Source organism: Vicugna pacos, chromosome 15, assembly GCF_048564905.1.
Source record: "Vicugna pacos chromosome 15, VicPac4, whole genome shotgun sequence".
NCBI lineage: Eukaryota > Metazoa > Chordata > Mammalia > Artiodactyla > Camelidae > Vicugna > Vicugna pacos.
In genome coordinates this window covers 45,271,231-45,298,619 of record NC_133001.1, presented here as the reverse complement: position 1 = coordinate 45,298,619, position 27,389 = coordinate 45,271,231, and the positions used below count along the sequence as shown (strand labels likewise).

The 27,389-nt window shown below is 55.6% G+C and overlaps 1 protein-coding gene across 8 annotated transcripts in view; it reads left to right on the top strand.

Annotated features, from left to right (window-relative positions):
• Nucleotides 1-27,389, top strand: part of KLHL29 (kelch like family member 29) — a 295,708-nt gene that overhangs the window by 260,129 nt on the left and 8,190 nt on the right. For 7 of the 8 annotated variants that reach the window (XM_031684807.2, XM_072938147.1, XM_072938142.1 and 4 more), the window contains 6 exons: nucleotides 12,271-12,409; nucleotides 20,781-20,983; nucleotides 22,082-22,341; nucleotides 24,803-25,001; nucleotides 25,128-25,310; nucleotides 25,514-25,694. In XM_031684807.2, coding sequence (XP_031540667.2) covers nucleotides 12,271-12,409; nucleotides 20,781-20,983; nucleotides 22,082-22,341; nucleotides 24,803-25,001; nucleotides 25,128-25,310; nucleotides 25,514-25,694 — 1,165 coding nt within the window. Of the gene's footprint in view, nucleotides 1-12,270; nucleotides 12,410-20,780; nucleotides 20,984-22,081; nucleotides 22,342-24,802; nucleotides 25,002-25,127; nucleotides 25,311-25,513; nucleotides 25,699-27,389 lie in introns of those variants that run through there. The other variant, XM_072938148.1, reaches the window with a different exon arrangement.

Below are 27,389 nucleotides of genomic sequence, written 5' to 3'. Positions count from 1 at the left end.
TCAGCACCTGCAGGGAAATGGGAAATTCCTGTCTCCTCCTGCTGTGCAGATGCACCGCATTAACAGACGCTGCTCAGGGTGGACAATACAGGTCTTGCTAACAGGAGACAGGCATGGCCGTACTTTGGCCTGCAGAGGCCAAGAAAGGAGGGAAGTGTTGGTTTCAGAACCTTCAGAAGGCAGAGGGGAGCAGGTGGGAGCTGAGGGAGAGGCTTCTGATGGCAGCCAGCCCACTCCTGCCCTGGATGCACCTTTGCTGGGACACGTGGGGTCATTCCTGCAGCTTCAGGGAACTCTATGGCTTGATTTGCAGACAGACACCCACCCCCCGCCGCCCCTGCCAAGTGCAGGGCAGCTGTGCTGGGGAAAGCCTTCTTCCCAGCCTGCCCCAGGGCCTGGATGCTTCCCCCTGGGATCGGGGCTGTAGTTAACCTCCACCAGACCTTCCTATCCCACTGTGTCCCCCTCACCTCCACCCACCAGCGGCAACACTCGCCCCAAGGGTCCTGGCCCTTGGGCACCCACAGTCCAAGGGCCTGACAGTGAGAAAATAACCTCGGCACTCTGGCAAGCCCAGTGCTTTGAGTCCAGGGACGGCATCTGAACCTGGTCTTATGGGACAAATAGACAGGTCCTGCAAGAGGAAGAGGAGAGAGTAGTGCTGACGAAGGGAGCCGCCTGTGCAAGAAGCAGCCTGCGTGCTGCCCCTCCACGGCCACCCCACACCCTTCACTTCCCTTCACAGCCATCACCCCCCCAGCCTGTGTGCAGCTGCACCTAATGCCAAGAAAGCTCGTAAGGACGGAAAGCAGGACAGCGGGCTCGCTTTGGTCTCCTCCCTACCTGCGCGTGGCAGGGCTCCGTCTGAGTAGGCTGATCCGTGCTGGACACAGCCCATGGGGGAGACTGGGCAGGGGCTGGGCTTCTTCGCTTTTGTGCCGTGCCGGGGACAGAGCCGCCCCATGTGGCCATGCTCAGCCAGTCTCTGAGCACAGTGGCAGGTTCCCAGGGATGCCCAGCCCCTGTGTCCAGCCCTTCTAGAGCAGGGAGGACCCAGAACCCAGGGCTGCAGCCGAGACACAGGCCCTTTCCTGCCCTCGCAGGACAGCCCCTCTTGGGTAATTACTTCCAATAAGAGTTTGTAAAAACAGTACTCCGGCTTTATTATAGACTCTAATAGGTTCAGCTTCTCAAGAAAAATAGACTGTCAGGCTAAATACCTGTGGGGAAGTGATCGCGCGGAGAGGGATATCATTAAAGCTGGCAGCTCAGCTGAAATAATAGTGTGAAAGGTCCCGTGTCAGGGAAATCAACCCAGAAGGTCAGGGAGCACACGAGCCCAAATAGGCCTGCCCTTCCTGCATCTGGGTCTTTGCAGTGTATGTCGCTGCTTGGAGCCAGTGTGTGTGAGCCGCCCCAGGACCACTCCTGTGGGTTCCAGAGCCGGAACCAGGCTCTGGGAATTCCGGGAATAAAAGGCAGCATCTCTGCCCAGCCAGAGCTCACAGTCTAACCAGAGGCAGAATTCAGCAGGCAAATGGCATGCACTGAAGAGGGAGGGATTGACAGGGGAGAAGCCTGAACTGGCAGACAGGAGGTGGGGTTGAAGGGAATGTCAAGAGGGTTCACCTGGGGACCCTTGGAGGGACCTCCTGGGACCAGGCCGAGGTGCCTCGTCCGTGGGCTCGCATGCACCCAGCACCCCACCAGCCAGTGTGATGGTCAGGTGTGTCGGACAAGTGGCTGGTAGACAGGGCACCGAGAGTGGGCCCACCTGAAGCATCACCAGGGGCTGGCTCCTCCCCGGGGCACAGTGTCTCCTGGGCTGCCTGACTGCCTGGAGGGCACTGCCCCACTTTCTTCTTTTATGCTCATTTTCTGATTTTCCTGGAATGATGGTGGCGACTAAAGACCATTAGCAACAGGAGAAACTGAAATGATGCCTGGGCCTTCGCCTCCCCTGAAATAACAAGAGACAACGTGTTGCCCAGACCTGACCCGGCCAGGCCATTGGGAAGGGTGAGCACAGATGGAGACCTGGGGGGCAGACAGCCATGGAGAGACTCCCCTTCCAAGAAGACTACAGAAGGCAGAAGTGGGGCAGAGAGCTGTCCCCACCCCCACAAAACACACATGCGTGCGCGCGATCGCTCCTCCCCTGCCTCCTCACCCCAAGTCCTCTCGGGCTGTGAATTCTCTTCTGTGATGTGATTCACAGAGCTCTGAGCTGCCATTAGCCCCCGGCATCTGAGGTTTCCGTTTCATTTCCTTCTTTACCTGGGTAACTGAACTGATTGTACTCCCAGCTCCGGTTCACTAATTCTCACAAATCCTTTTAAACTATTGATTTATTTGCTGGGACCGTGGCACTCAGAATTCTTGGGAAATACTGGCTTTTGCTAAAGCACGTGGAGGAGGACTGCGTTTCCCCTTTTCTTTATATCTCTCTCCACCCCCTGCAATTCCCGGTCATCCCCAGGCCGCCCCTCTCTCCCTCCTCAGTCGGCCTTCAGCATCACCACTGCTCACGTAGCTCTCATCCAGCTTCTCACCTTGGGTGCCTTGTGTCCCCACTGAGCCGCCCTCTCCCCTGGGCCGGGGACTATCCTGCTCATCTATTGCCCCTTCTCCTCTGCAGCTCCCCTCCGCCACCAGCTCTCAGCCCAATACCCTGTACCTTGAAGGTACCTGACAAATGTGCTTGGGCTGGTTACCTGTGTACCTGGGGAATTCAGAGGAAGATCATCAGAATGGGTTGGAAGAGTAGAGGGGCAATCCGGAAGAAGGGGATTGGGTGCAAAAGGCCAGGGGAAGGGGTGATGGGGGCCAAGGTGTCGTGTGACGGGGGGCCCACGTGTGTGGGGTGAGACCACTCACAGTTGACTCTGAGCAGCCTTTTTGAGTATAAGAGACAAAACTGACTCATTAAATCCACCAGTACTACCCAATCTCCTGTGGGATAAAGATCGCAGGAGGATTTATCTCTTTCACAGCCGGATACAGGCCTGCCTCTCACATCATGCTCAGACACACTCATTCACACACACATGTGCTCGTACACATACATACACACATCATATGCACACACATGCCATACACTCATGCCCACATACTTATACACAACACACACACACACACACACACACACACATACGTGTCCTCGTGGTTCACATGTTGCCCCTCCAGCCCACCTGGTGAGCCCCTACTTATCTTTCTAGTGTTCCCTTAATCATCTCCAGTCCAGTGGAAGCCTCCCTGCTCTCCAGGGAGCAGAGCCAGCCACCCTTCCTCTGCCCAGTGCTTGCCCCGTTAAAGCTTTCACTCAGCATCACAGTTATTTAGTGTGTCCCCTGTTAAACAGTGAGCTCCCCAGGTCTGCAGACTTCTGCATCCGTGTGTGTCCTTGGACCCCACCCAGTGCCCAGCACACAGGAGACAAACAATATCTATTTAATGGATAAACAAGTGGGCCAAACAGACACAAGGTGTCTGCCATTCCCAGAGTCTGCCTCCAAAAGGGGATATTCACACTTCAACCTCATTCAGCTGTGGACTTAGTCTCCTGCTCCAGTGCACCCCAACCTCCCTGCTTTCTGCCCTGACCCCTGAGCACCTAGAACTCTCTGAGGTGCTGAACTTGCTTATCTCACTTGGCCCCAGCTATCTGTCCTGGCCTCTTGACTCTAGTCCCTGTAGCCAAGAACCACCCCAACTTCCAAGAATCTACCTCCTGATGGACAAGAAGCAGTGTCTATAAATACACTATAAGCAGAGCATAGTTCACGGAGGCACCAAGCATTATGAGAGCACAGAGGGAGGAGAGGGCTCCTCATCTCCACCCCAAACATCAGATTCAACTCTGTCCTTGAGGCCAGACACAGTCTCATCCTCACCTAGTTCTCAGGACCAAGACCCCTCAGGGCACCTGCCTCCCTGGTGCCAAGTTCTAGCTCCTGGAGGAGGCTCCTGCCTCACAGAGGGACTGGAGAGCTACCTTCCCTCCAAATCCCTCAGCCCCTGGCTGCTCCCAGCTCATCTGCCTTGGGCTCCCACTGGCCCCTTGTGAACCCCACCCTCAGGGTCCTGACTTGACTCACCTGGATACTTAATTCACTGCCCATTGGCCCTCCCCACTGCAGCACATTACCATAGAGTCCCAGCTCCTTGCAGAGCTCCCCACACACTGGTCTTGACCTCATTTCCCACCCAACTCTCCTAAGCCCTGGCCTTCTCCAGGACACCCACATCCCTGCAATGCCGGGACATTTTCATCCTCTCCTGCTCAGAGTATTCCCATTGCCCCCTTGACTTCCATCTTCAAAGCAGGAGATGGAGCCTTCTTTACTGGGGCTGCCAGTGTCGACCTACCCAGGTATTTCCCTCCAACTGCAGCCTCACGGTTTGCCTAGTGGCCTTCCCTGCTCATCCAAAGATCTGCTCCCACTTCTACAGTGACCAACTCTGGCCACTGGGGTTCTAACACTCTGCCCCCTGGCCTCCCTCATCCCTCCCCAAACAAAAGCCCATCCCCTTGGACTCCTACCCCAAGGCCTCAAGGTGAGAGCTGTCAGTGAAAGCAGCCAGCTGTTGGCCTACGTGTGAGCAGGTCTTACCATCCAGGCCACTGGGACCCTGGAAAGCTGAGAGGGCCACCTCTCTCTGGCCCCTGTGTGTGAAGGCCCCAGTTTTGCAGAGTTGCCTTGAGGGCTCCAGGCTGCACCTGGGCTCAGCGGAGCTGTTGGGGTGGTCAGTCTTTCCCAAGAGAGCCCTTTAAGGCTCTTCAAAGCCATTGGAGCTGAACAGAATAGATAAATCCCTCCCCAGGGAGGACCTAGTGGATGTAACCATGCTTAGCGGCTGTAGATGCCATACAAAGTTATTATTAACACTGGTATATCCTGAAGTTAGAAGGGGCTTTGTTTTCACATTCTTTCCATCTGACTCCACACAACTGTGACATTTCAAATGGTTCTTCTGGGTCATACTTTGGGGAAGTTATTCTTACCACTCAGAACATGTCTGCATCTGGTCTGTAACTCACCCAGAATTCCAATCAGAAAGGAACTTTTTGTGCAAATCATGGTACCAGGTGTTCAGGGGCCAGAGAGACGAGCCCTCCAGGAGATCACAGCCTAGAAAGGAGACAGACAGACAGACATTCTTCTGGAATTAGGCAGCCAGGGGTGTCTACTGCAATTGAGGCACCAACAAAGTCTCAGGGGACCACAGGGGAGGTCTGTGATCAGGGAACTTCATAAGAATTCTTACAGGATGGAATTTAAGCTGAGGCTTAAGGGATGGATGAGACCCTAAAAAAAGTGTTAGGGGAAACTTGGCCAAAGGGGCTGAAAGAGAAATAATGAAAGTGAAGGAACAGGAGGACATAGTGGGCATGAACTTAGAAAAAGGGTTGAGGGATGTGTGGGGACATGAATAGAAGTGAGGCTATGAACAAAGGTTAAAAGTAATTCCTAGAAGGCTCTGACAGCCACTGGGAAGGAGTTTAGGAATGAGGGACTCAACATTCCTTGCTTGAGTAGCCTCTAGATGAGGAAAGAGCTCTTCCTCAAGGTCACAGGGCTGTCATGGTGATTCTATGGCTTGATCTAGGTCTCCTGGTCATCTGCCCCATGCCCAGGCTGGCATCTGCCTCTGGTCAGTCTTTGGACCTAAGACACAGAGGAAGAGAAGGTGATGTTTCTGTTAGTTTTCGGAGGGTTTCAAATAATTTTAAGGAGAAAATTTCAAAATTACGTTTATGTCATCTTGGAGGACATGAGAATGTTCTAACTGGAAGGTAATCTTCATTCTGCCCAGCATATTCTTTGCAAGCTCCCACTGATGTGCAGCCCTGGGGCGGGGGCTATAGGAACAGAAAAGATCTTGGGTGCCAAGTTTCAATGTTTGAGAAATAAGTCTGTCACCTAGCGTTGGACAACTTGGAAAAGGCAGGCTGGTGAGAAGCGGTGATTGTTCTTAGGGCTCTGTCAGAGGCAAGAAACCTGAATCTTTCACGTTTCCCTTCTCTGGAGAACTCCATTTCCTGGGAGGGTTTTCCCACAGAGTGGTGGGGCTGGGACTCAGTGACTTCCCAGTAGAAGGCTCGTCCCTCTGACTCAGGCTGGGTGTGTGGCCCACAGGTGGTTTTATTCTGTCTTACTAGAAGCTGGATCCCAGCTGGCTGATTCTGAGCCCAAGGAGACGGGGGAGAGGAGTATATCTGCTGGATGGGGGAGAGGGAGAGGAAGGGCAGCATCCAGCGTGGGAGCTCAGCCTCCAGACCAGCTGTGACCTGGCTGGGTAGCAGCAGCAGGAGGCTTTGTTTGTGTAAAGCCGCCATTTGTCCCCGCAGTGTCGGTGTCGGCACGCGTCAGGCTCCTGCCCCCGGATGAATTATCCTCTGGGCGTGCGTGACACGGTCTTCGCTGGGCTTTCTCAGTATATTTCACAACTGCTCTGAGTTTATAATTTTTTCAGGTCCTTTATCAAATGTGTGTCATAAACACCAATGGACTTGAGAGCATTTATCACCTAGCTGGGTTCTTACGTGAGCTCTGAAAAAAATTATTTGGCTGCACAGCCTTTCTCGGGGCTCTGATTTAATGGACTTCTCTGCTGCAAAGCCATTGAAATTCGTTGCCTTTTAATATTTGACATCTCTTCCTCTTTATTACCACCTCAGACAGCCTTTCTAGTCCAGCTGGAACGAGCCCATTAGTCTCTGACAAATAACTTGTGTCGTTTGGTAAAAAATATGCAGAAGTTTGGCTGCAACTTCATCTCCAGTCTTGGTTGTGTTTGTGGCCTCACTCTCCCCGAAGCAAAGCATCCAGCCCCAGGCAGCCCCTCCCCAGTGTCTCCTTTCCCTCTGATGCCACTTGCTGGACTTGCTGGATCCACGCAGCCAGGTTACCCTAACCATGTACAACAGAGTTGGAGACGGGTATTTTATTTAGAGACGTGCATAACTGGGTATTAAGAATTCACCTCATAGTAGCACTCTTCACAACGGCCAAAAGGAGGAAGCAACCCAGGTATCCACTGACAAATGAACGGATAAGCAAAATGTGCTCAATCCATACAATGGAATAGTATTCAGCCTTAAAGTGGAAGGAAATGTTCACATATGCTACAACATGGATGAACCCTGAGGATATTATGCTAAGTAAAATAAGCCAGTCGCAAAAAGACAAACACTATATGATTCCGTTTATATGCGATACCCAGAGTAGTCAAGTTTACAGAGACAGAAAGTAGACAAGTCACTGCCAGGGGATGGGGGAAGAGGAGAGTGGGAATTTGTTTTTTAATGGATACAGAGTTCAGTTTTGCAAGATGAAGAGTTCTAGAGATTGATTGCAAAACGGTGTAAATGTATTTAACACTACTGAACTTAAAAATGGTTAGGATGGTAAATTTTACAACAATAAAAAAAAAAAAAAGAAGTAGCTTCAAACTGAGCCAGCAAAGGAGAAACCGACACGGAGAAAGTGCTCTCTGATTCTGAGATTTAGTGGCTTAAAGCCACAAACGTCTATTTAGATGATGATTCTGGTTGTCAGTTTGGGTTGGGCTCGGCTGATCTGGGTCCGGCTCAGCTGATATTGGTGGGGGACTGGCTGGTGTAAATGGCTTGTCTATGAGGGCTCACCACTGCCCCACGTGGTCACTCATCTTCCAACAGACTAGTCCAGGAGTGATCATACGGCGGTGGTGGCAGAGAAAAAGCAAAAGCGAGCAAAACTGCTTGAGGCTGTGGCTCACACTCACATGGTGTCCTTTAGACTGTATTTTGTGGCCCAAAACAAGTCACAAGGCCAGACGAGATTCAAAGGGTGGGGCGGTTAACTCCACCCCTTGGTAGGAGGGGCTGCAAGGAATTTTTGCAATCTACCACACCACCTATATAAATAAATAAATATATATAAATATAATATGTAAATATATAAAATAAAAATAAAACAATAAAACAATCTAGTGCAGGAAACATACATGTAAATAAGTAAATACAATACACAGTATGCTCTAAAGAGGTAAGCTCAGGGTGCCAGGGGGGCAGAGGGCAGAGGGATGTGGCAGAAAGAAAGAAAAGAGGCAAAGAGGCCTGCAACAAAATAATACCTGGAACTGCAAAATAAAATGGTAATTAGACAATAGGAGGAGAAAGATCTGGGCAGAGGGGCAGAGGGGCAGAAATGAGTGAAGGCTGGGGGAGGGGGGCCTGCCTGCTGTGCAGTGTGGCTTCAGAGGGGAGTGAGGGACCCACCGGGGAGGGGGGGAGCTGGCCAGTGGGGGAGGGAGGCATCAGAGAGGGCCTTGCTCCAGCCTTGAAGAGTGATTGAAGCAGGGGCTGATGGTCAGGCTGCTGTATGGAGGGAGACAGCCTTGGAGGCTGCTATGGTGGCTCAGGTAAAAGGATGGCGGTTCAAATAGGTGTGACCAGGGCCAGAAGACAATGATGCAGAGGTGTCTAGCTGGTAAAAGAGGCAGGATTTGGTGTGGCGAGGGGTGGGGAGGAGTCAGTAAGGAGCCTAGCAAATGTGTGGGCTGTGGGCATGTGCTTTCTGCCGGGTGGTCTGAGCAGATAGAGTTCTCCAAGGAGGGGCAAGGCCTAGGGCACAGAACAGCCACTTGTGTGGGCAGGGCAAGGGCCTGGCATCCCTCAGGCACAGGGGGAGCATCCCAGGCAAAGCCGGGGAGACCGCAAAGTGATTCCCTAATGCCCACTAACACAGAGGGGCCCTGAGATCAAGACTCCTCTTACTCACAAGCCTGAAGTAGCCAAATTCTGCAGTGTGCTGGGATGCAGGCAGCTGGAGTCCACTCTGAAGACACAGCCCCTGCCAGGCTCTGCCCTGAGGTCCGCAGACCACCCAACCTGGGCACCTGTGCAGCTGGTTAGAAGGCTTCCCAGGAGCCCACAGGCCACCAAGCTCCTCAGGTATTGAAGGGTTCCCCCTCTGCTGAGACAGGGGGTGGGCAGGAGGGCAGCCTGTGCCCGGAGCCAATGCTAGCTTCCTCCCCTGGATCCTGGGTTGTAATGTCCCGAAACGCCGTCTCCCCGGCTGGGCTCCGCAGGCAGCAGTAAGCACGTACTGACTGATCAATACTGTGAATGCACTTGGGGCCCTGCTGTGAAAAGGAATCCCCTGGTGAGCACTTTCATAAATTGAAAAATTCTTCTGATACTGAGTAATCTTGCCCAGCTATTAAATCCAAATTTCCACAAAGTGAGAGTAGGCAGCGCCTACAGTTATGATGACCTGGATCTCCAAGCACCTCCTCCCAGACCCAGCCCGGGCTTCCCAGGGCAGTAGGCGTCGCGGCTGGGGCTGGGGCTGCAGACGTCGTCAGTGCTGGGGTCTTGGTTTCAAGTAAAATCTTTTCTTCCAAAACAATCAGAATGCTTTGTGCCCAGAAGGAGTGGCATTCTGTGTGGCTCTGTGTTCTCCCGGCACCCTGAGCGTGGTTAACTCAGCAGGCACGTGGGGCTGCATCCGTCACTCACCACAGGGTGACAGCCGGGGCCTCAAGAAGGTGCCCGTGGGTGCTTGAGGGAATCGAGAGCAGCTTGCCCAGGGTCACAGAGCCAATTAGCGGCAAAGCTGGAAAAAGAATCAGATATTCCAGCCCAGAGCTCTTTCCCTCCCACAGGACTTCACTCAAAAAGGTGACAGCACCCACCTGGCTCATGGTTTGGGAATTAGTTCAGTTGGTGGCTCTTGTTGGAGCTGAAGTGTGAGCACAGCAGTTCAGCCTTAACCCTGCCCGACCCTGCAGGCTCTGCCTGAGTCGGACCCACCCGGCCACGTGCCACAGGTCCCCACTGCCTCCCGCCAGCCCAGGCCCCAGCTGTGGCCTCCTGCGCCTCTCCCCAGAGTGTCCCACGGCACTACCCTAACCCCACAACTCAACAACTCATCCCCTCTTCCTTCCTGATGTCCCCCCGGAGAAGTCGGAATGTGGTCCTCACGTACCTCCCCACTTCGTTCCCTCCAGCACTGTCGGCCATGGAGCCGTGGCATCCACAGCGTGAACACCTGTCTTCCTCTGCCCTTCCTCAGCACTGCTGTAGTTCAGGCCTTTGTCGTTTCACACTTGGATTACAGAGTGAGCACCACCATCGACAATATTGTCGACCCACCACATGCAGGCACACGGCTAACAGCTCACCCTGGGCTCCTTCCCTTAGCCTTCACCGGAGGGGGAAGCTGAGGCTTTAGGGACACTGGTTAACTTTCCCAAGGTCACACAGCTGATAGGTTCTCTCTCAACCCGGCACTAAGGCTTTCCTGCCCACTATCCTCTGATGTATCTGCCAGAGTTTCACCCTGTCACTCCCTTGCACAGACTCCCTTTGACTCCCCAGTGTCCACAGATTCAGCCTGAGCCTTCTCACAAGGCTCTTGAGCTCTGACCTTTCCTGCCCACTCATCACACCCTGTCTGTCCTCCAGGCCTTTGTTCCCTCCTTAACTGCCCCCAGGCACCCACACCTGGTACTGTGAGCCTTGCTGGTCTCTCTTGCTCCAGGCACAGGGAGTCTTTGGAGCCTGCAGCCATTATCACCCAACACACACACAACCCTGCATGCGCCCTGCCACGACCCCAGCTCTGCCTGATATGGAGTCGGTAGCAACAGTGATTCAGCATTGCCCCAACACCTCAGTCCCCCATGTGGGGTGATGTGTTCCAGGGCCCCCCTTCTGAGAGTCCCCCCACCAGAAATCTCCCTTGGTCTTCAGCAGAGCCAGAGCCCAGTGTGTCCTCTCAGAGAAGGGTCTGCCTGATCTCAAAGCCCACAAGCCCTTGTCCATCCCTGGGCATATGATCTTCACCAGGCTCTGGGGACAGAATAGGATCCCCCAGCCCCATTTTACAGACATAGAAACAGAGGCCCCAGAAACACAGGGGCTGGTCCACGGACGTAGTGGCAAAGGCGGAGCTGGGCTCAGCAGGGCACCTTGGCAGGCAGCTGATGCTGGCCCAAGTGGACGGAGATGACTGGTCAAGCTGGAGCAGGGCATGCCGGAGGGTAATTCCAGAACACCAGGCAGGGTTCAGCAAAGACCCAGAGGGCTCGGGGTGCTGGTGGACGACTTAGAGGGTGGGGCTCAGCTCTGCAGACAGCCCTCTCCCATTCACCTGCCAAACAATCTAGGCCATCCTGGCCCAAGAATCTGGGCCTCTGATGTCCAGCTACCAGCAATGTTAAGGGCAGGCTCTGACCAGGGAGTCCGGGGGTGGGCAGACTGGACGAGGCTGGTGGGAACATTGATCTGAAGGCCCTAACTTTGCAAATGGAAGGCTTATATAAACCAAGCAGAGTAGCTGTCAGGCTCTCCTCCTTCCCACTTCTAAGCCTTGAGGTGGCTCCGGGAGAAGCTTCTGACATCCCCGGGTTCAGAGCCCCCCGACCTGGGGCACTCTCTGTGCTGGCCCCGGGTGGCCAAGACACCAGGCAAAGGTAGGTGTGCATCGGGGTGGGGAGGCCTCAGAGGCCATTTCCTGGGACTCTTGGGGCTGCAAGCCAGGCTCCCCCCACCCCCGTGCTGAAGCCCCAGGTGGGGGGGGGGGTCCTGAGAGAATGACCCAGGAAGTGGGAGGAGGTACCCCATCCCTGCCCCTTGCTTGCTTCTCCCCATTCATCCCAGAAGCATGAAGGGGAAGTGCTTGCCAGACCCCCACTCCACACCTCCTTTCTCAGGACCCCTCCCCAGGTAGCTCGCCCCAGCCATGGCTGTGAGTGTCTAACACAAGGGATGCTGTTTTTGCAGGTTTTGTGGTTTTTATTCCTTTGAACCATATCCAGCCCATCTTACATCACAATGCCATGCTTTACTTGGTATCAAATACATCGGCACTCATTGGCATTTGGAGAACTTGTTCCGTAGTTAAATTACAGTTTTTAGTTGTCTGTGGTGATGTATTCTCTATGTTTCCAACTGTCAGTATGGGAATCTTTTCCCCCAGCCTTTCAATTTCTGGGTTTGGTTTTTTGTTGTTGTTTTTTAATTTTTTTAATTTTTTAATTTTTTTTTTTTTTGCTTTTGAAAGTTGTTATTCCTTTGGTTATGTAGCCCCTCCCAGTTGCTGCTTGTTTACGCATTATGTTTGTGACTTCTTTTGACTGTCAGTGTTGAGCCAGTCTTGCCAAGAAACAGTATCAAGTATTTTCCTATTTCTCTACTTCTTGAAAAAATATTTTTTAATTAAAAAAAAGAAAACTCTTAATGGGAACCTGGCCCTGTCTGTCTTCTCTGTTCTGCAGAAATGTTGAAGGAATTGAACCAGCAGCGCAGAGCGAAAGCGTTTACAGACCTGAAAATTGTTGTTGAAGGCAGAGAGTTTGAAGTCCACCAAAATGTTCTAGCTTCCTGCAGCTTGTATTTCAAGGACCTGATTCAAAGGTTTGCCTTCCTTCCAGCTGTGGTCGGGTCTGTTCCTTTGTAGGACGCTTTTGTGTCGCTTTTCTCCTCCCCTCTCTTGCAGGTTCCTGAAGCGTGACTCCCTGTCACAGAGCCAGTAGCCATCTCTCCTCCTCCTCCTCCTCCTCCTCCCGAGTGCCCTCTCACACACAGCCTCAGAGCAGCCACTGTCCCCAGCCCATCCCACACAGCTTTGCTGGTCCCCAGAGGCCTCTGTCAGCGGTAGACAGCACCCCGCCCCATCCCAAGGATCCCGCATTCTCAGTGGCTCACAAGCCCTCCCTGAGATTAGGAGGACTGTAGACTCCACTTTAAGGGACCACTGCACACTGCCCCCACTGGGCCAGCACGGTCCCAGCACCATCATCACTGCTGTCGATAGTGAACCTAATGCCAGGAAAGCACATCGACCAGACCGTCCCCCACCGAGAAGCACGAGGCACCCAAGGGGCCGCTTTTCGGCAGCCCGAGTCGGGGAGAACTGCCTTGTAGCCAAAGCCTCATTCACGCTGCATGTCTTGATACTTGTACACTGAACCTAAACCAGCGCTGTCTGAGCACAGACCAGGAGTGTCCTAAACACGGTCTCTCTCAGCCTTTGCTCCCCTCCCCTTCTGCCCTCTGCCCCGGCTATTTCTACCTGAATGCGTCTTAATGGTGCATGAGCATCTTTTTTTTTTCTTCCATTATGTTGATTTTTTAATTTGTCTGCTTCATACCCTTGCAAAGAAGTCAGGGGCCACCTTCTAACTCCTTAGTGAGGGAGAGTAGCCGTGGGGGCCGGCCCAGGGTAACGCTCCTGTTTCTCTCACCCATCAGCAGATTAATGCCGCTGCTCATTTTGCCTTGCAGCCTCTCCGGGGCGGACGCTGAGCCAGGACTGTGCTCAGAGTGGGAGGACAGGACCTCTGCTTGCTTCCCAATGCTGTGTTTGGACTTGCCAACTAACCCCAGAGTGACTGTGTTTTGTTTCAGGATGGCACACTGGCTGGCATCTCCTTTCCAATCTGTTGTGTCCTTTCACTTAGAGCTGAGCTGCCCGGCGTGCAAGCCCCGCCCAGCCACACTGGCCCCAGCCATGCAGGAAGGGGCAGGCTCTTTGTGACTTCCAGTCTCATGGACAGCTCCGGTCTCCCGCCCCCAGTGCTTGGGTTCTCTCTGTCCGAGCACAGGGGTCAGGGGCATGAGCTCTGGGGTGAAGGGGCACGGCCAGTGGCTTCTTCAGGCCAAGGGAGGTCTTTGTGCTGCCACTCTTGGCAAATCCTCAACTGACAGTGACCAGCACGTGGCCACTGGATTGCAGGTGTGGCATCCTGAGCCTTGGTCCCTGCTCCAGACCAGCTGGAGAGCACAGAGGGGGTGGGATGCAGGGACAGGTTGGTACTGAGCGACGGCCCAGCCCTGGGCTAGAAAGATGTGAGCGAGGGGAGCACAGAGCCTCTGACTGTCCTCAGAGGCCCTACACGTAAAGCCTGACTCTGTGCACAGCAGAGCAGACACACCACTAGGTGGGAACCCAAAGTAGTGAAGGCTTCTTAGACAGACCAAAAAAGAAGGAGGAAGAATATTCCAAGCAAGAGATGGGTTGCCTGGAATAAAAAGTTGAGGACAGAGAGAGTCAAGAGCAGTGGGGAGGGGAACATGGCCTTCCCAGAGACAGGCTGAGCAGACAGGCCCTGACTGCCAGGCTAGAACCCTGGGCTTGGTCTGAGGGTGTGGAGGCATCAGGGTCCGTGGAGAGGGGATGCCCACCTGCAGGTGGCAGAACTGTAGGAAGCGCCTCCCTGACCCTAACCGGGAAGGATGTGTGCTGGGGCTGAGAGGCAGTTGCTGGAGGAGAGAGGGCACCCCCTCGGGAGCTAGGAGACCTGGGTTCTACATCTGACTCTGCCACTTGTCTTGTGACCCCAGGCCAGTCACGTCCTCTCTCTCAGGCCTCGGGTATTCTCATCTGTAAAACAGGAGGTTGATTCAAATGACGTCCAGGTTTCCTTCCAGCTCTGACATCCCAGGGTGAGAGTGAGGGGGCGATGGGCAGGGCCAGCCCTGGAGGGGCTTCCCAAGTGCAAGCACCAGGACGTGAGAAGGGCGAAATCACAGGCAGGCAGGCCCGTGGACCAAGGTCAGGGGAGCGCTGTGGGGAGATGATGTATTGAGCGTTTGGCATGTCAAGTTTTAGCAGCCTGAAGACAGCTAAAGACCCGAGCAGAGACACCCGGTAGGCAGCCAGATGGGGGATCCAAACCCAGACTGGTCTGAGGTCTGGGCAGACAGGGCTGTGTCTTCAGCATCCAGGAGGGTCACTCGGGCAGAAGAGGAGGCTGAAGCTAAGCCCAGACACACCCCAGCGGCTCAGTGTTGCCATTGTTACTCCCCAAGTCCTAACCGTGGGCACACAACACCATTTCGGCCGATAGCTGCAAACAAATTCCTTCTGTGAGGAGGAAAGCATACTCTATACAGGAAGGTGACCTTTTTTTCTGACCATGTAAAATCCCTGAGAAGTTCACGTGCTTAGTGGTCGGGGAGCAGCTGATGTTGACACGTCACTCAGCTTCCTCGAGGCTGGGATTCTGGAGACACAGTGCCGCGGCCCGAACGACCCAGCAGGAGAGACGCCCTGCCCACGGAAGCCGAGACAGGGTCCTCCCTCTCAGGCAGCTGCACTAAGGCAAGCAGGGGAGCGGGGACGAGATATCCTGGTCCTTACCTTCATGAGGGCCTAGGTGAGCACTGCCGGGGGTGGGGGCCCACCCTCTGCTGCCCCAGGACCCTCAGGCCTGGAGGCTCGGCCTGGACTCCTTCCCACCTCCAGCCTGGGGTGGGTGACGTGTTCCCCGCTCCGGCCCCATGGAGGACCCTGTCCCAGCACTGGCCCCAACCCAGTGTGGACACTCTCCCAGACACAGGCCGGACACGGGGAACCAAGTCATTCCCTACTCATCACTCAGCAAGCAAGCAGGAGTCCCTCCTGGGAGCAGGTCCCACACGAACCTCTGGATGAGACGGGTCTCTGCCCTCGGGGAACTCACAGTCTGGTGGGGGAGAAGCTAAAGAGGTATGACCGGGGAGCAGGAAGAGGGCAGGAGGGGAGGTTTAGAGGCTCCCAGGCCAGGTCCTAACTCTACAGCGGGAGGGGCGATCGGGGACGGCCCCTGGGAGGAGGTGGCACCCAGCCTGGGTTCGACCAGGCAGATGAGCAGGAAAGAGCTCTGCAGACGGGAAAGAGCAAGCACGAGGCTTCAGGACGGCAAGGGGTTAAGGCAGCACGAGTGACTGGTGTCCCTGCAATGCCAAGTGCAAGGTGAACACGGAGGGACCGAGGTGGCGTGGGAGGCAGGAGTCGGGTCACAGGGCTTTAAGCCTGGGGGGTGTCATGGCCAGACTTACGATTCACAATGACAGTCAGAACGTGAGTGGGAGAGCTGGGGTGTCCTCCATACCAGCCCCGATGCCCCTTCGGTGCAGAGGCCCGTCAGCATTGCATCAGCCCCTCCTCAGCCCCGTAGCCATACAGCTGTCCTGCCCAGAGCCCGGTCCTCCAGGCTCCCAGCCGACCCCACCGTGTCTACCTGTCCACGTGTTCCTACCTTTGCTGAGGCTGCAGGAGCTTTTTGCCCTTCATCTCTCTTATTTAGTTTCAAACTCCTGTCTTCTTCCTCTGATGAGGTGAGAGCCAGCCCCTAGGGAGACAGGTGGAGTTATCTGATGTCATCCTGCAAGTCCTCCCACTGACCCTGAGAAGCAGGTGCCATTCATACCCCATTCACAGATGAGGGAATTGAGGCCCAGAGAATTTTAAGTAACCGATAGATCTGGGATTTGAACTGAGGTCTGACCCAAAGCTCATGCTCTTACCATACATTTGGCAGCTCAGAGAAGACCAAAAGTGTAGTTTTTGTGCACAAATTCTGTACGAAAGGGAAGTAAAATCTCAGGGTTGACAGTGTGGGCAGATCTACCAGGAAAGAGATGTGGAGTGTGTGTGTGTGTGTGTGTGTGTGTGTGTGTGTGTGTGTGTGTGTGTGTGTGTGTGTGTTAGAAACAGGATCTGCCCAAGAGAAGACATAATCCCCACCTGAGACAGGCATCTATGAGGCAGGCCCTCCCCACACACCCAGGAGGGGCTGTGTCCTCTGCAGTGAGGGCTGGAGGAGCTGGAGGAGGCCAGGAGAAGAGCACATGAGGCCACGGGGAAGCTCAGAGCAAATCCGAGGCTGAGGCCACTGGGCTTCCATGTTGTCCCATCTGAGTCCCTATGATAATTAGGTAAAAACCTTGCAAGAAAAGGAGGTACAGCTTTGTCTTTGGAAAATGTGAAGGCCAGTGCTGTGTAACAACCACGCCTCGCCTGCCTCCAGCTTGGATTGAGTGGAGGGGAAGACAGTGGGCTTAGCCCCAGGCTTTGGGAAGGAAGAGGATGCTTTGAGCAGACTAGACCTAGTGGGGTCCTGGGGTGGCGGCTTCCCAAGTCCAGAATCACTTCTCAACCCCAGCGAACATGACCTAGATCTACCCTGGACTTTCTCTTGGGGCCCGTGGAGGAGAAGTCCCTTCACTTGTTCCCCAGGAGCTGAGAAGCTCTCAAGATGGTTGGTGCCACCGGGGCACTGGCTGCCCTCCCTGGCGGGCAGGCTGCAGGCCCCATCAGAGAGGACAGGACTGTTCTTCTTTACAGATAGCAGAGGCACCGGCCTCCCTGCCACACTTCCGAGCACGCTCCCCACGGCTGCGTGTGGGAGGATATGCCCAGCCCCAGAGGAAGGCGGCCCCCTCATCTCACCAGATGGGACAGAGACCTGGCATTCTACCTCCCAGCTGAAACCCTCATCTCGCAAAGCCTGTCGGAGCCAATGACACATTTGAACTGTTTCCCCTTTTCGTATGAAATGAAAACAGATGAACAAACTGATTTGTCCAGGGTCACTTCCACAAGCCCCATGTGCAGACGCTGGGCTTCTCGCTCTGGCCCCCTCTCCAGGGGAAGCTGAAAGGGCCTCTAATCGAGTGGCACAAACCCTGGACGCAGGGGAGCCCAGGCGATGTTAATCCAGTAGTCAAGCCACACGCCTTCCCCCTCTTTCCCCATGAAGCTGGGCCTCTGTGGGTGGCCGGCTGCCCCCTTCCCTGGGAGAATAGACCAGAGCGGCTAGAAGAACAGACGAAAAGAGAGTCGCACCGCTCGAATGCTGGTAGAATGACATGAGCCAGACTCATCGCCAAGTCACCGTGGGTGGGCCAGGGCCCGCGCGAGCCAGGCAAGCCCTCAGGACCCTGTCCATCTGGTGTCTGTGCCCTGGAGCTGATGGCAGGCCTGCGCTCCTCTCCACGGGGCAGCGTGGGCGTCACATCAGAAGGGCAGGGTCACCCTCCTGAGCAGAGCAGAGTCTCCTCCACATCCATCCCTGCTCCGTGGCTGTCCTCCACCCACCACTGAGCCAGGAGTTCCAGATGCAACGTGAAAAATGAAAGCACCTGATCACTGAGGTGTGTGGGGGCAGGTGAGGGACTGTGTCCTGAATTCCGGAGAGGGCAGTTCCTCCTCCAGGAACTGGGATCACAGACATTCTAATATGTGGGACAGGGCACTTCTAGCACATCCACAGGCCGGCCTACCAAGCCGAGGCTGTCCCATACCCTGGGGACACACCCCCTCTTGGCAGAAGGTGACCCCAGGAAGTTTTCTTTTTCTGACAGAACTCGTGGGCCCTGTGTGGGCTGGGTGGTACCAGCCTGTCCCTATTCCCAAGCTCCACCCCAGTGTCAAGTCCATAGCCCCACCCTGGCACGAGCTACCGCCATGGGGGTTGGGGGCCTGGGGGAGCAGAGCCTCAGCCGTGCATCCCAAGCACAGCGTCCTCTCCAACCCTGGCAGCATCCGTGATGGTCAACATCCACGTACCTCCCCCTGCAGCCTCCTGGCTCCTCAGCCATGCAGTCACCAGCTTGTCTCCAGGACCCTCTCCCGGGCTCAGACTCTGGGCAAGACAAGCATCTCCCCACAAGTGCAGCCAAGCAGGTCCCATCAGACCCATCACTCGGGGCCGTGGGCTCCACTGGCTTTCATCTGCCCAACACACCTCCTCACAGGGTGGTTCCTTGGTTCTCAGGGTCACATGTCACATGCATTTCACTGCGTATGTGTGTGCACGTGTGTGTGTGTGTGTGTGTTTGTGTGCACATCCTGAAGTCCCACCTCAGCTCTTCACTGACTGCTGATGATTCGTGGGGAGACAGGAGGGCCGACCAGAGTGGGAGGCAGCAGTGGCTGGGGACCTTGGGAGAAGATGAGCAGCCCTACGTTGGCCTCATCAGCCCTGCCCCGACTGTGGCCCAGCGTGACCTCCCCAGAGCATGGAGGGCTTGGGGTGGGGGGAAAGGCCAGAGAGTGGCCTGTAGGAGTGAAGACAGAGACAGCAAAGATGGCGAGTAAGAGGTTGACCAGATGACCCCTGAGGCCTGGCTTGCTCAGAATGTCTGTGGTTTCTAGTGATCATATAATGAACCATTTTTATACCTAACAAAGTCACCCAAGTGCAGAAGTCCATCCTGACAGCAGAAGACTAGGTGGGTTAAGTCACTTTAAAACTCACGCACAGCATGTGCGTCTGTGGGTCTGAGAAGTGTCTCTGCTCAGGCCCTGCGTTTAGCCTGCACCTTTCCTCTCAGCTCCCTGCGGCCTGCCCAGAGCTTGGAGGCAGGATGCCCTTTCAGGCCTCTGGTCGAGGAGCCAGCCTGTGGAGGGTGGAGCTGGGGGAAGCACAGAGCCCTGGCGGGGGGTCCCTTGGATACTCACTCAGGCAGCAGGCTCACAGCTTCACCTGTTCCCTCCCAAGTCATGTTTGCTTTGTAAAGGCCCCGGGAGGCCAGTGCCTAACCAGAAAGTGTCGCTCTAATGGTGGCACTTCGAGCGCTGTCGCATAGCACAGTCACCCGGGAAGGTTGTTTTCCAGCCTCTGTCACTTAAACTCTCCATGGAACTTTAGACCTCACCCCGTTCAATCCTCTTATTTTGCAGACAAGGAGCCTGAGGGCCAGAGAGGCCAAGGCTGCCTGCCTGTCGGTGGCAGAGCTGGGGCACCCAGGTCCCCTAACTCCCTGCTCACACAGGAGTCGGCCTCTCTCTGGGGCCTGCCTGCTCTCTTGCCGGACACCTCCACACCCCCATTGCCAGCCACAGGTGCACCCAAGGGACCAGTCATGAGAGTCTTGGCCCCGGGCCTCCTCAGGATGGGGGTGGGGGAGGGGAAGCAGAGGTCACCTCCCAGCCACGTGGCTGAACCCAGCCCCGGGCAGGACCAGGCTCAGTGCGGGAAACAGGACAGGTCAGAGCGGCCGAGACCGGGTGCCAAGCCGATCGCCTCTGAGAACCCTACCTCCTGACTCTTAACGCTCCAGGTGTTTTTCCTCCTGGTCACTTCTATATTGGTGTTGTTTTTGCTTCATCTTATCTGTTTCCTTCCAGGTCCAGCTTTAGGGCGCAGCTGCCAGGCCTTAGGAGCCTTTGCCATGGTTTTGTATTTCTGTAGACACCAGATATAAACATATTTATATATTTGTGTCCCTCCCCTGCTCCCCCAGTTCACAAGCCCGATGCACACTCTACACGCAGGCCACTCTGACCTCTGACCCCGTGTTCCATGTGGCAGGAGGGCCCCGCCCCGGGCCAGATCCTAGGTCATGGCTGCTGGCTGTCTGTGGCGGAAGTCCTTGGTTGTTCCCCTCCCCTCCTCCCGGCTCTGACCATTCTGTCCGTCTATCTCGTCTCGTCCTCAGTTTCAAAGCAATGTCATGAAGGGCTTCCTTTCCATGCCTAAAAGGAAACAATATGTTTTTGGAAAGAGGTGGGGTTGGAGTCGGGATTCCGGGACAGCTTGGGGCCCTCAGTCTTTGGGGCGATTGAGGGACTGGCTGTGATCACAGCCACTTGGGAGCCTCAGTCACGTTGGAGAATCTCCCATCGGAGGCGCTGGGCCCCGGAGGCCACGCCCTGCTGGCCTTGTTTGGTGGAGACGCCAGGGCCAGCAGTGGAGCTGAACCGTATTGTTTCCCTTTGAGGCCAGTCCTGGTCCTCGTCCCCATCCACAGCTCATGCTTTTTGATTTGCATCTTTTTTTGCATGGACATGCCGAGTAGTGATAAGCAGGGTTTTCTGTTCTTCTGGGCATCTCTGGTCAGACTCTTCTCTTTCAGATCCCGTGTAAGGTCGCTAGGTTCAGGTGTGTCACTGCCGTGTCCCTTGAGTCCTAAAACGAAGGGCGTGACTGAGGTGTGCAGGGAGCTCTAGCCCTGTGAGGAGGCGGCGCCGTGGCCGCGGGGTGGCAGGTAAGGACACCCTGGTCTCTGTGCCTAGGTCGGTGCAAGACGGTAGCCAGTGTGGCCGGGAGAAGCTGGAGCTCGTCCTGTCCAACCTGCAGGCCGATGTCCTCGAGCTGCTGCTGGAGTTTGTCTACACAGGCTCCCTGGTCATCGACTCGGCCAACGCCAAGACTCTGCTGGAGGCGGCCAGCAAGTTCCAGTTCCACACCTTCTGCAGAGTCTGCGTGTCCTTTCTTGGTGAGCCGCAGGGAACAGCGCTGAAGTGCAAAAAATTCAAAACCAGTAAGGATTGAGAGGGGAGGGCTGTGTGTGCCCAGCCAGACAGCCTCAGGGTGTAGCTGGATTTCACAGCAGTTCTAAGATGGTAATTCAGAAAGGTTTTTGCTTGCTGGTGGACAGAGGGGTTCTCTGCACTGCTTCCCTATGGGCCAGAGAGGCCAGTCCAGGACCTCAGGCAACCTGGTGAGGACAAACAGGCGGAGAGGCCTGTGGGGGAGCCCATGCCCTGGGCTCACAGCCCTGTTCTCCAAACTCCGAACAAAGCTGCTTCCATTGCAGTTTGGAGCTGCCCAGTCTGGGTAAGAGCAGGGAGAGGGAGGGGCACAGACAGGAGTCACAAGAACCCGTGGCCGCTGGGGAGTGAGAGCTGGGATGGGAGTAGGTCGGGGGATGGCTGGGGGCCTGAGATGTGACCTGGGGAATGAACAATCTAGAAGGGCCAGGAACCACAGCTCCAGAGTTAGGCTCACAAAAGTGATGGGCCTCCTGGGACCCAGACACGTCTAAGTGGGAATAACCACTAGTCAGATCTCAGGAGCACCAGCCAGACTGGCCCCAGGCCTGGAGGTCAGACTGGGGGAAGCCAGGGCCCGTGGGAGATAGAGGGGGGTTACTGCTGTCATGGCTTTAAAGTAGGAGTCTGTGAGCCCAGACTGACCTGTCACAATTGTGGAAGACACCATAAGCCTCAGTGTGACCCCTGTCCCCAGCCCAGGTCCAGGCTCTGAGGCCCAGGCCTCCTTCACTCACACGCATTGAGGAGGCTCCGAGCCTGGCTCTGACACTCCACACTCACAGTCTTGGTCCTTCTGCTTGGACCTGCAGGAGCAGAGGGAGGCCCCTGGGAGTCAGCATGCGACGGGGCAGAGGGAAACCCAGAAGAGGGGTCTAAAGCTCCAGGGACACAGGGAATGGTCTTGTGGGGACGCTGGGTGCTAGAGGCAGGTCACAAGGGCATGGGCTCCAAGAGGGATCCAGAGTGACAGGTGATGGGAACAGGTGATGACCCCTTCCAGGGCCCTACGGTCAGTGGTCCCATCCCGTGCTCTTCCCCAGAGAAGCAGCTGACGGCCAGCAACTGCCTGGGGGTGCTGGCCATGGCCGAGGCCATGCAGTGCAGTGAGCTGTACCACATGGCCAAGGCCTTCGCGCTGCAGATCTTCCCCGAGGTGGCGGCCCAGGAGGAGATCCTCAGCATCTCCAAGGACGACTTCATTGCCTACATCTCCAATGACAGCCTCAACACCAAGGCCGAGGAGCTCGTGTATGAGACCGTCATCAAGTGGATCAAGAAGGACCCTGTGTCCCGTGCGCAGGTAGGGCCCACCCAACCCGCACCCTGCTTGCCCATTCTCCACTACAGGGGAGGGACCTCATCTGGAGCAGGGATGAAGGGAAGTAGAAAAGGCAGGGCGGCCTGGTCTGCCCAGCAGTGGGAACGAATGACAGCCAGCAGGCCTGGCAGAGGGAGGCTGGAACTGCTCCCGTGGGCAGCAGGCAGGTTGTGGGGGGAGGAATGAGAGACAAGAAATCAGGCACTAGAGGGCTCTCGAGGGCTGGCAGTACAACTGAAGGAGACCCAAGCCGACCAAGAGGCCACAGGGCCAGGTGGGTGGCACCAGGCCCCTGCAGAGAGAAGTGTGTGCCTGAGCCAGCGTGCCCGGGGCTCCTGTGAGCCCAGACCCAGCAGCAGGAGCCCCACCTCTGGTTGTCTAGAGGGTGGAGAGCACCTGGAACAAATGGAAGCCACGCTGGAGATGGGAAACCACTGCGCACCGGACAGGAGAGAGGGCAAGTCCCTCAGAGGGGACAGCTGGAGAAATCAGAGCCAGAGTCCAAGGCAGAAGGAAAGGAGGGCAGGGCCCCCAGGAGGGCACCTGAGTCCCAGGAAGTCAAGCACAGCCCAGCGGCATCTCTGGACCAGAAGCACTGGCTGACGGCCTTGCTTAGAACGGAACTGCCTTGGTCCTCGTGTGTGAGGCGCCTCCGGCAGTTAGTGCAGACACACAGGTAGCTCTCAGGAAAGCTCAGTGTCCACCAGAGAGCAGCAAGTGGGCCAGGGGGTCCAGAGTGAGCTGGGGCAGCTGAGCGACAGATGACAGTGGCTACCTTGTTGCATGTGGAGCAAGAAGAGGCACCTGGGATGGGCCAGGTGCTGAGATCCGTAGCCTTCGGTGGGTGCAGGATGCAGAGATGCTCTCCGCCTGCCCCCGTCACTGGGCCAGGATGATGCGGTCCTCTGATTGACCCAGTGGGGACAGGGTAACATTTATTTTCAGAGGAAGGCAGTAGGGTAGGGCAGCTGTAATAGTGACTACCTTTCTCCACCACAACCCCCAAATCTAAGTCTCCAGCGCAGACCTCCATCTTTGGTTGTTACTGGACACCTGGCTGATGTCCTCCCACCCCTCTAATTCATAAGCCCCCAGATCTAGACATCTTGAGTTCAGTCCATCACTCAAGGCAGAAGCCGAGCCTCCTCCCAGACCGTCTGCCTCCCTTTGGCCACACACGGCTGTCCCTTCTGCCTCTGGACTCCCTCTTACCAGGGCAGACTTTTCTCTCCCCATTCAGGGCCCCAGGCCTCAGCAGGATTGCTGCAGCCGTCTCCTGAGAGCTTTCCCTGCGTTCAGTCTCTTCCCTCCAATTCACTCCCACGCTGCCGCCTGGTGGTCTTCATAAGGAGCGTGTGTGATCATGCGGTCTCTGTCTAAAACCCATCATGAGTGCCTCACCCACTCTGCAGGAAACGCTACCCAGCCCTTGGCAAGCAAGGCATGAGATCCAGGAGGCCAGGGCCTAGCTGACCTCTCCAGCCTGGTTTCTCCCTGTCTGCTCTCCATCCCCCATCAAAATCTTTTGCATCCAACAAGAATAAACTCCACAGAATCCCCCAAATGCCATTCTCTTTCAGACGCCAGTGCCTCTGCGCGTGTTTTGAATGCCCTCCCTGTTCTCACCTGAAGCCTGGAGAAGTCGGCAATCCTTCCACACCCGGCTCAGATGTCATCCTATCCAGCACCCCCTCAACCACTAACTAGACTTCCTTTGGGCCCCACCTTTTATGTGATGAATCTTCCCGCCACCATCAAATTGTGTACACCTGGGGGTCAGAGACGGGTCTTACTGGTCTTTGCACCCCCAATAACAAACTCAATGCACAGCAAAAAGTGGTCACCAATTATTTGTTGGATGAAACTAGAGTGATGAACAAAGAGTTTGCCAGACAGGAGCAGGGATTCAGATCAGTTCATAAAAAGACTTCAGTGCAGGTGAGAGCATCCAACAGGATGCCACTAAAGGGGTTTGCTGGTGGTGGGGAGGCAAGGTTCTGATGGCTATGCCTTTCAAGTTTCATGGTCACCATCAGCTCTCCTGGGCCCTCCCAGCCGTTCCTGAGTTCTTGCCCCAGGCACACCTCTTCAAGGATCAGGACCCTCATTTCAGTCCCTTGCAGCCTGGTGTGAAGCAGAGGCCCACGACCTGAGTGGAGGCAGGAAGGAGGTGCTGAAGAGACAAATGGATGGTGCTCCCCAGGGTCAGCTGCAGCCAGCCAGACTCCCCGTTCTTTCTCTCCTCACCTGGGCTGCTGGGAGCTTCCACTATCTGTGTCCGGGCTGGGGCGAGCTGAGTATCGACCCTCCCAAGACAAACACAGACTTGAATTGCCCATTTTACACAGTCCCACACCTCTCCTTTATTCCTTCTCAATTTGGCTCTCGAGAGGTGGTTCCACCATATAATCTAAGAGGATTCCGTGTCTCCTTGACCCCGCAGTACGCCGCGGAGCTCCTGGCAGTGGTCCGCCTCCCCTTCATCCACCCCAGCTACCTGCTCAACGTGGTTGACAACGAGGAGCTGATCAAGTCGTCGGAAGCATGTCGGGACCTGGTCAACGAGGCCAAACGCTACCACATGCTGCCCCATGCCCGCCAGGAGATGCAGACGCCCCGAACGCGGCCCCGCCTCTCAGCAGGTATGGAGGGACCCTCCATATGCAGGCGCTGTGTGGCAAGCCCAACTCTGGGTGGTCCCCCAGCAGGGCACAGATGCTGACACAGTGTCGAGTGTATCCCAAGGGTGCCCACCTGTGTCCCTGCAGGTGTGGCCGAGGTCATCGTCTTGGTTGGGGGCCGTCAAATGGTGGGGATGACCCAGCGCTCGCTGGTGGCCGTCACCTGCTGGAACCCACAGAACAACAAGTGGTACCCCCTGGCCTCACTGCCTTTCTATGACCGCGAGTTCTTCAGCGTAGTGAGTGCGGGGGACAACATCTACCTCTCAGGTGAGGCCCCTCAGGGCTGGGCTGGGGACGGGGCATAGGCTTCCCAAGGGGGGCCCTCCCCACAGCAGGGCCAGGGAAGGCTAAGGCCCAGAAGAGTCTGCTTTGCCTGTGGAGCCTTCTCCTGATGCTGGGACTGGGCCTGCCCAGCCTTGGGCCCTTCCTCACTCCCTGCCTGCTCTCTGGATCTCTCATACTGCCCACAGGTGGGATGGAATCAGGGGTGACGCTGGCCGATGTCTGGTGCTACATGTCCCTGCTCGATAACTGGAACCTTGTCTCCAGAATGACGGTCCCCCGCTGTCGGCACAATAGCCTTGTCTACGATGGGAAGATTTACACCCTCGGGGGACTCGGTGTGGCAGGCAACGTGGACCACGTGGAGAGGTAATGAGGCCACGGTCATGACAGGGCATCCACTGACATCCCCTGAAAGCTAAAGTCACATCACTGCTCCTCCCCAGCACCCACCCAGTTAAGACCCACTGGAGACTGGCCATTTAAAGGCCATAGTCCCAGGCTCTTCACACACAGCAGAGGGAGAGAACTGGGAGTGGCGGGGTAGAGGCAGGGAGGATGACAGCTGCCCAGTCACTGAGATGGGGCACTCTTGTCCCATTCAGGAGCTCAGACAAGCTGGAGGCACAAGACCCAATCATGGAAAAGCACAGGATGGGCCTGGCTGCCCTGACCAGGCAGTTAGGAAACTTACTCGGCCTGGAAGCAGCAGCCCAGAGACTTGCTGGGACGTAGGGCTAAGCTGGAGCCAACCGGCACAAATGTGTGCCATGCTGGGGGTGGTGCCTCTGTGTTCCTGCCAAGCGGAGCTGACACACCAGGGAGCTCCCTTCCTCCCTCCATCCCACACATCCCAGGAAATCTGCTTGTAACACAGAGAAGGGTCACTGCACACGGATCTGGCCAGTCTGCTAGAATTCTCTAGAAGAGCGTACAAGCCCATGGTCCTGGGAACCTTGTGTATGAGCCTGCCCTCTGCTGGAAGTCCCAGGCTGGCTTCTTCACCACAGCCCTTTGAAACCGGCGGCACCTAGTGGAGGGGTCAGGTGTGGGCCGGAGGTGGGCACTTCTCTGGGGGGACAGCCTTTTTCTGTGAGCCGGGGAGATGTTCTTGCAGAGAACAGACACCTTGGAGAGAAGCTGCAGAAGGAGCTCGTGACGCTTCACGAGTCAGCAGCAGAACGGGGGCACCGCAGTGCAGTCCTGCTTTTGGAGAAACTAGTGCCTCAGTCAGTGACAAGTTAGGCTGAACTGGGCCCGGGTTGCAACCCAGGGGGTCACGACTAAGACCACCGAAGCCCTTTTCCCACATTCTCCCCGCACCTTAGCCCACAACCCCGCTTGTGGAGTCGCACAAACCCCTCAATTTGTATTTTTCCCTCGATGGCTAATTGGACACTTGACAAATGTTACGGCAGTGATGGTTTCAGAGTGAGACAGGCTCTGGATGTTCACTGCGGGCTTTTAACTCCCCCAAGTGGAGCCCAGAGATGGCTCAGCAACAACATTTAATTGTCATTTTGATGTGGAGATGATGGGGAATCCCCGTGTGATCATGGAGACATTAATGCTGCTGTTGAACCTGGGTCAGCCCTGGTGCAGACAGCCTTCAGTGGGACCCATGGCACGGCGATCACGCCCCAAGCTTTCCAGAAGCACCAGCTTCCAATCGTTTGTCATCCACTATAAACACATGAAAAGGAGACATTTTCTATGTAGGAGTAAACTGAGCTAGATCTGTCATCCTGTCTTGCTTTTGTCAGCTATTTTTAATCTCCTAAGACACTGATTACTCATTTTGCAAACTTATACTTGTCAATAAATACAGGGATTTGTTCAAGGATCAAATGTACCAAGATGGGGGAACAAATTCCACTCCCCTTAGGTTCAGGAGCAGTTCTCCAAGGCCCGGGAGCAGCCTGCACCAGCCTGCCCTGGGTGCTGGCCAAACCTTTGTTCCACTATAAAATATCAGCTGGGGCACAGAATAAGCAAGACGCCCCTGGGGACCCCAGTAGATAGAGGAGCAGTCCAGGACAGGGTGCCCTGAGCCCTTTCCCAGCC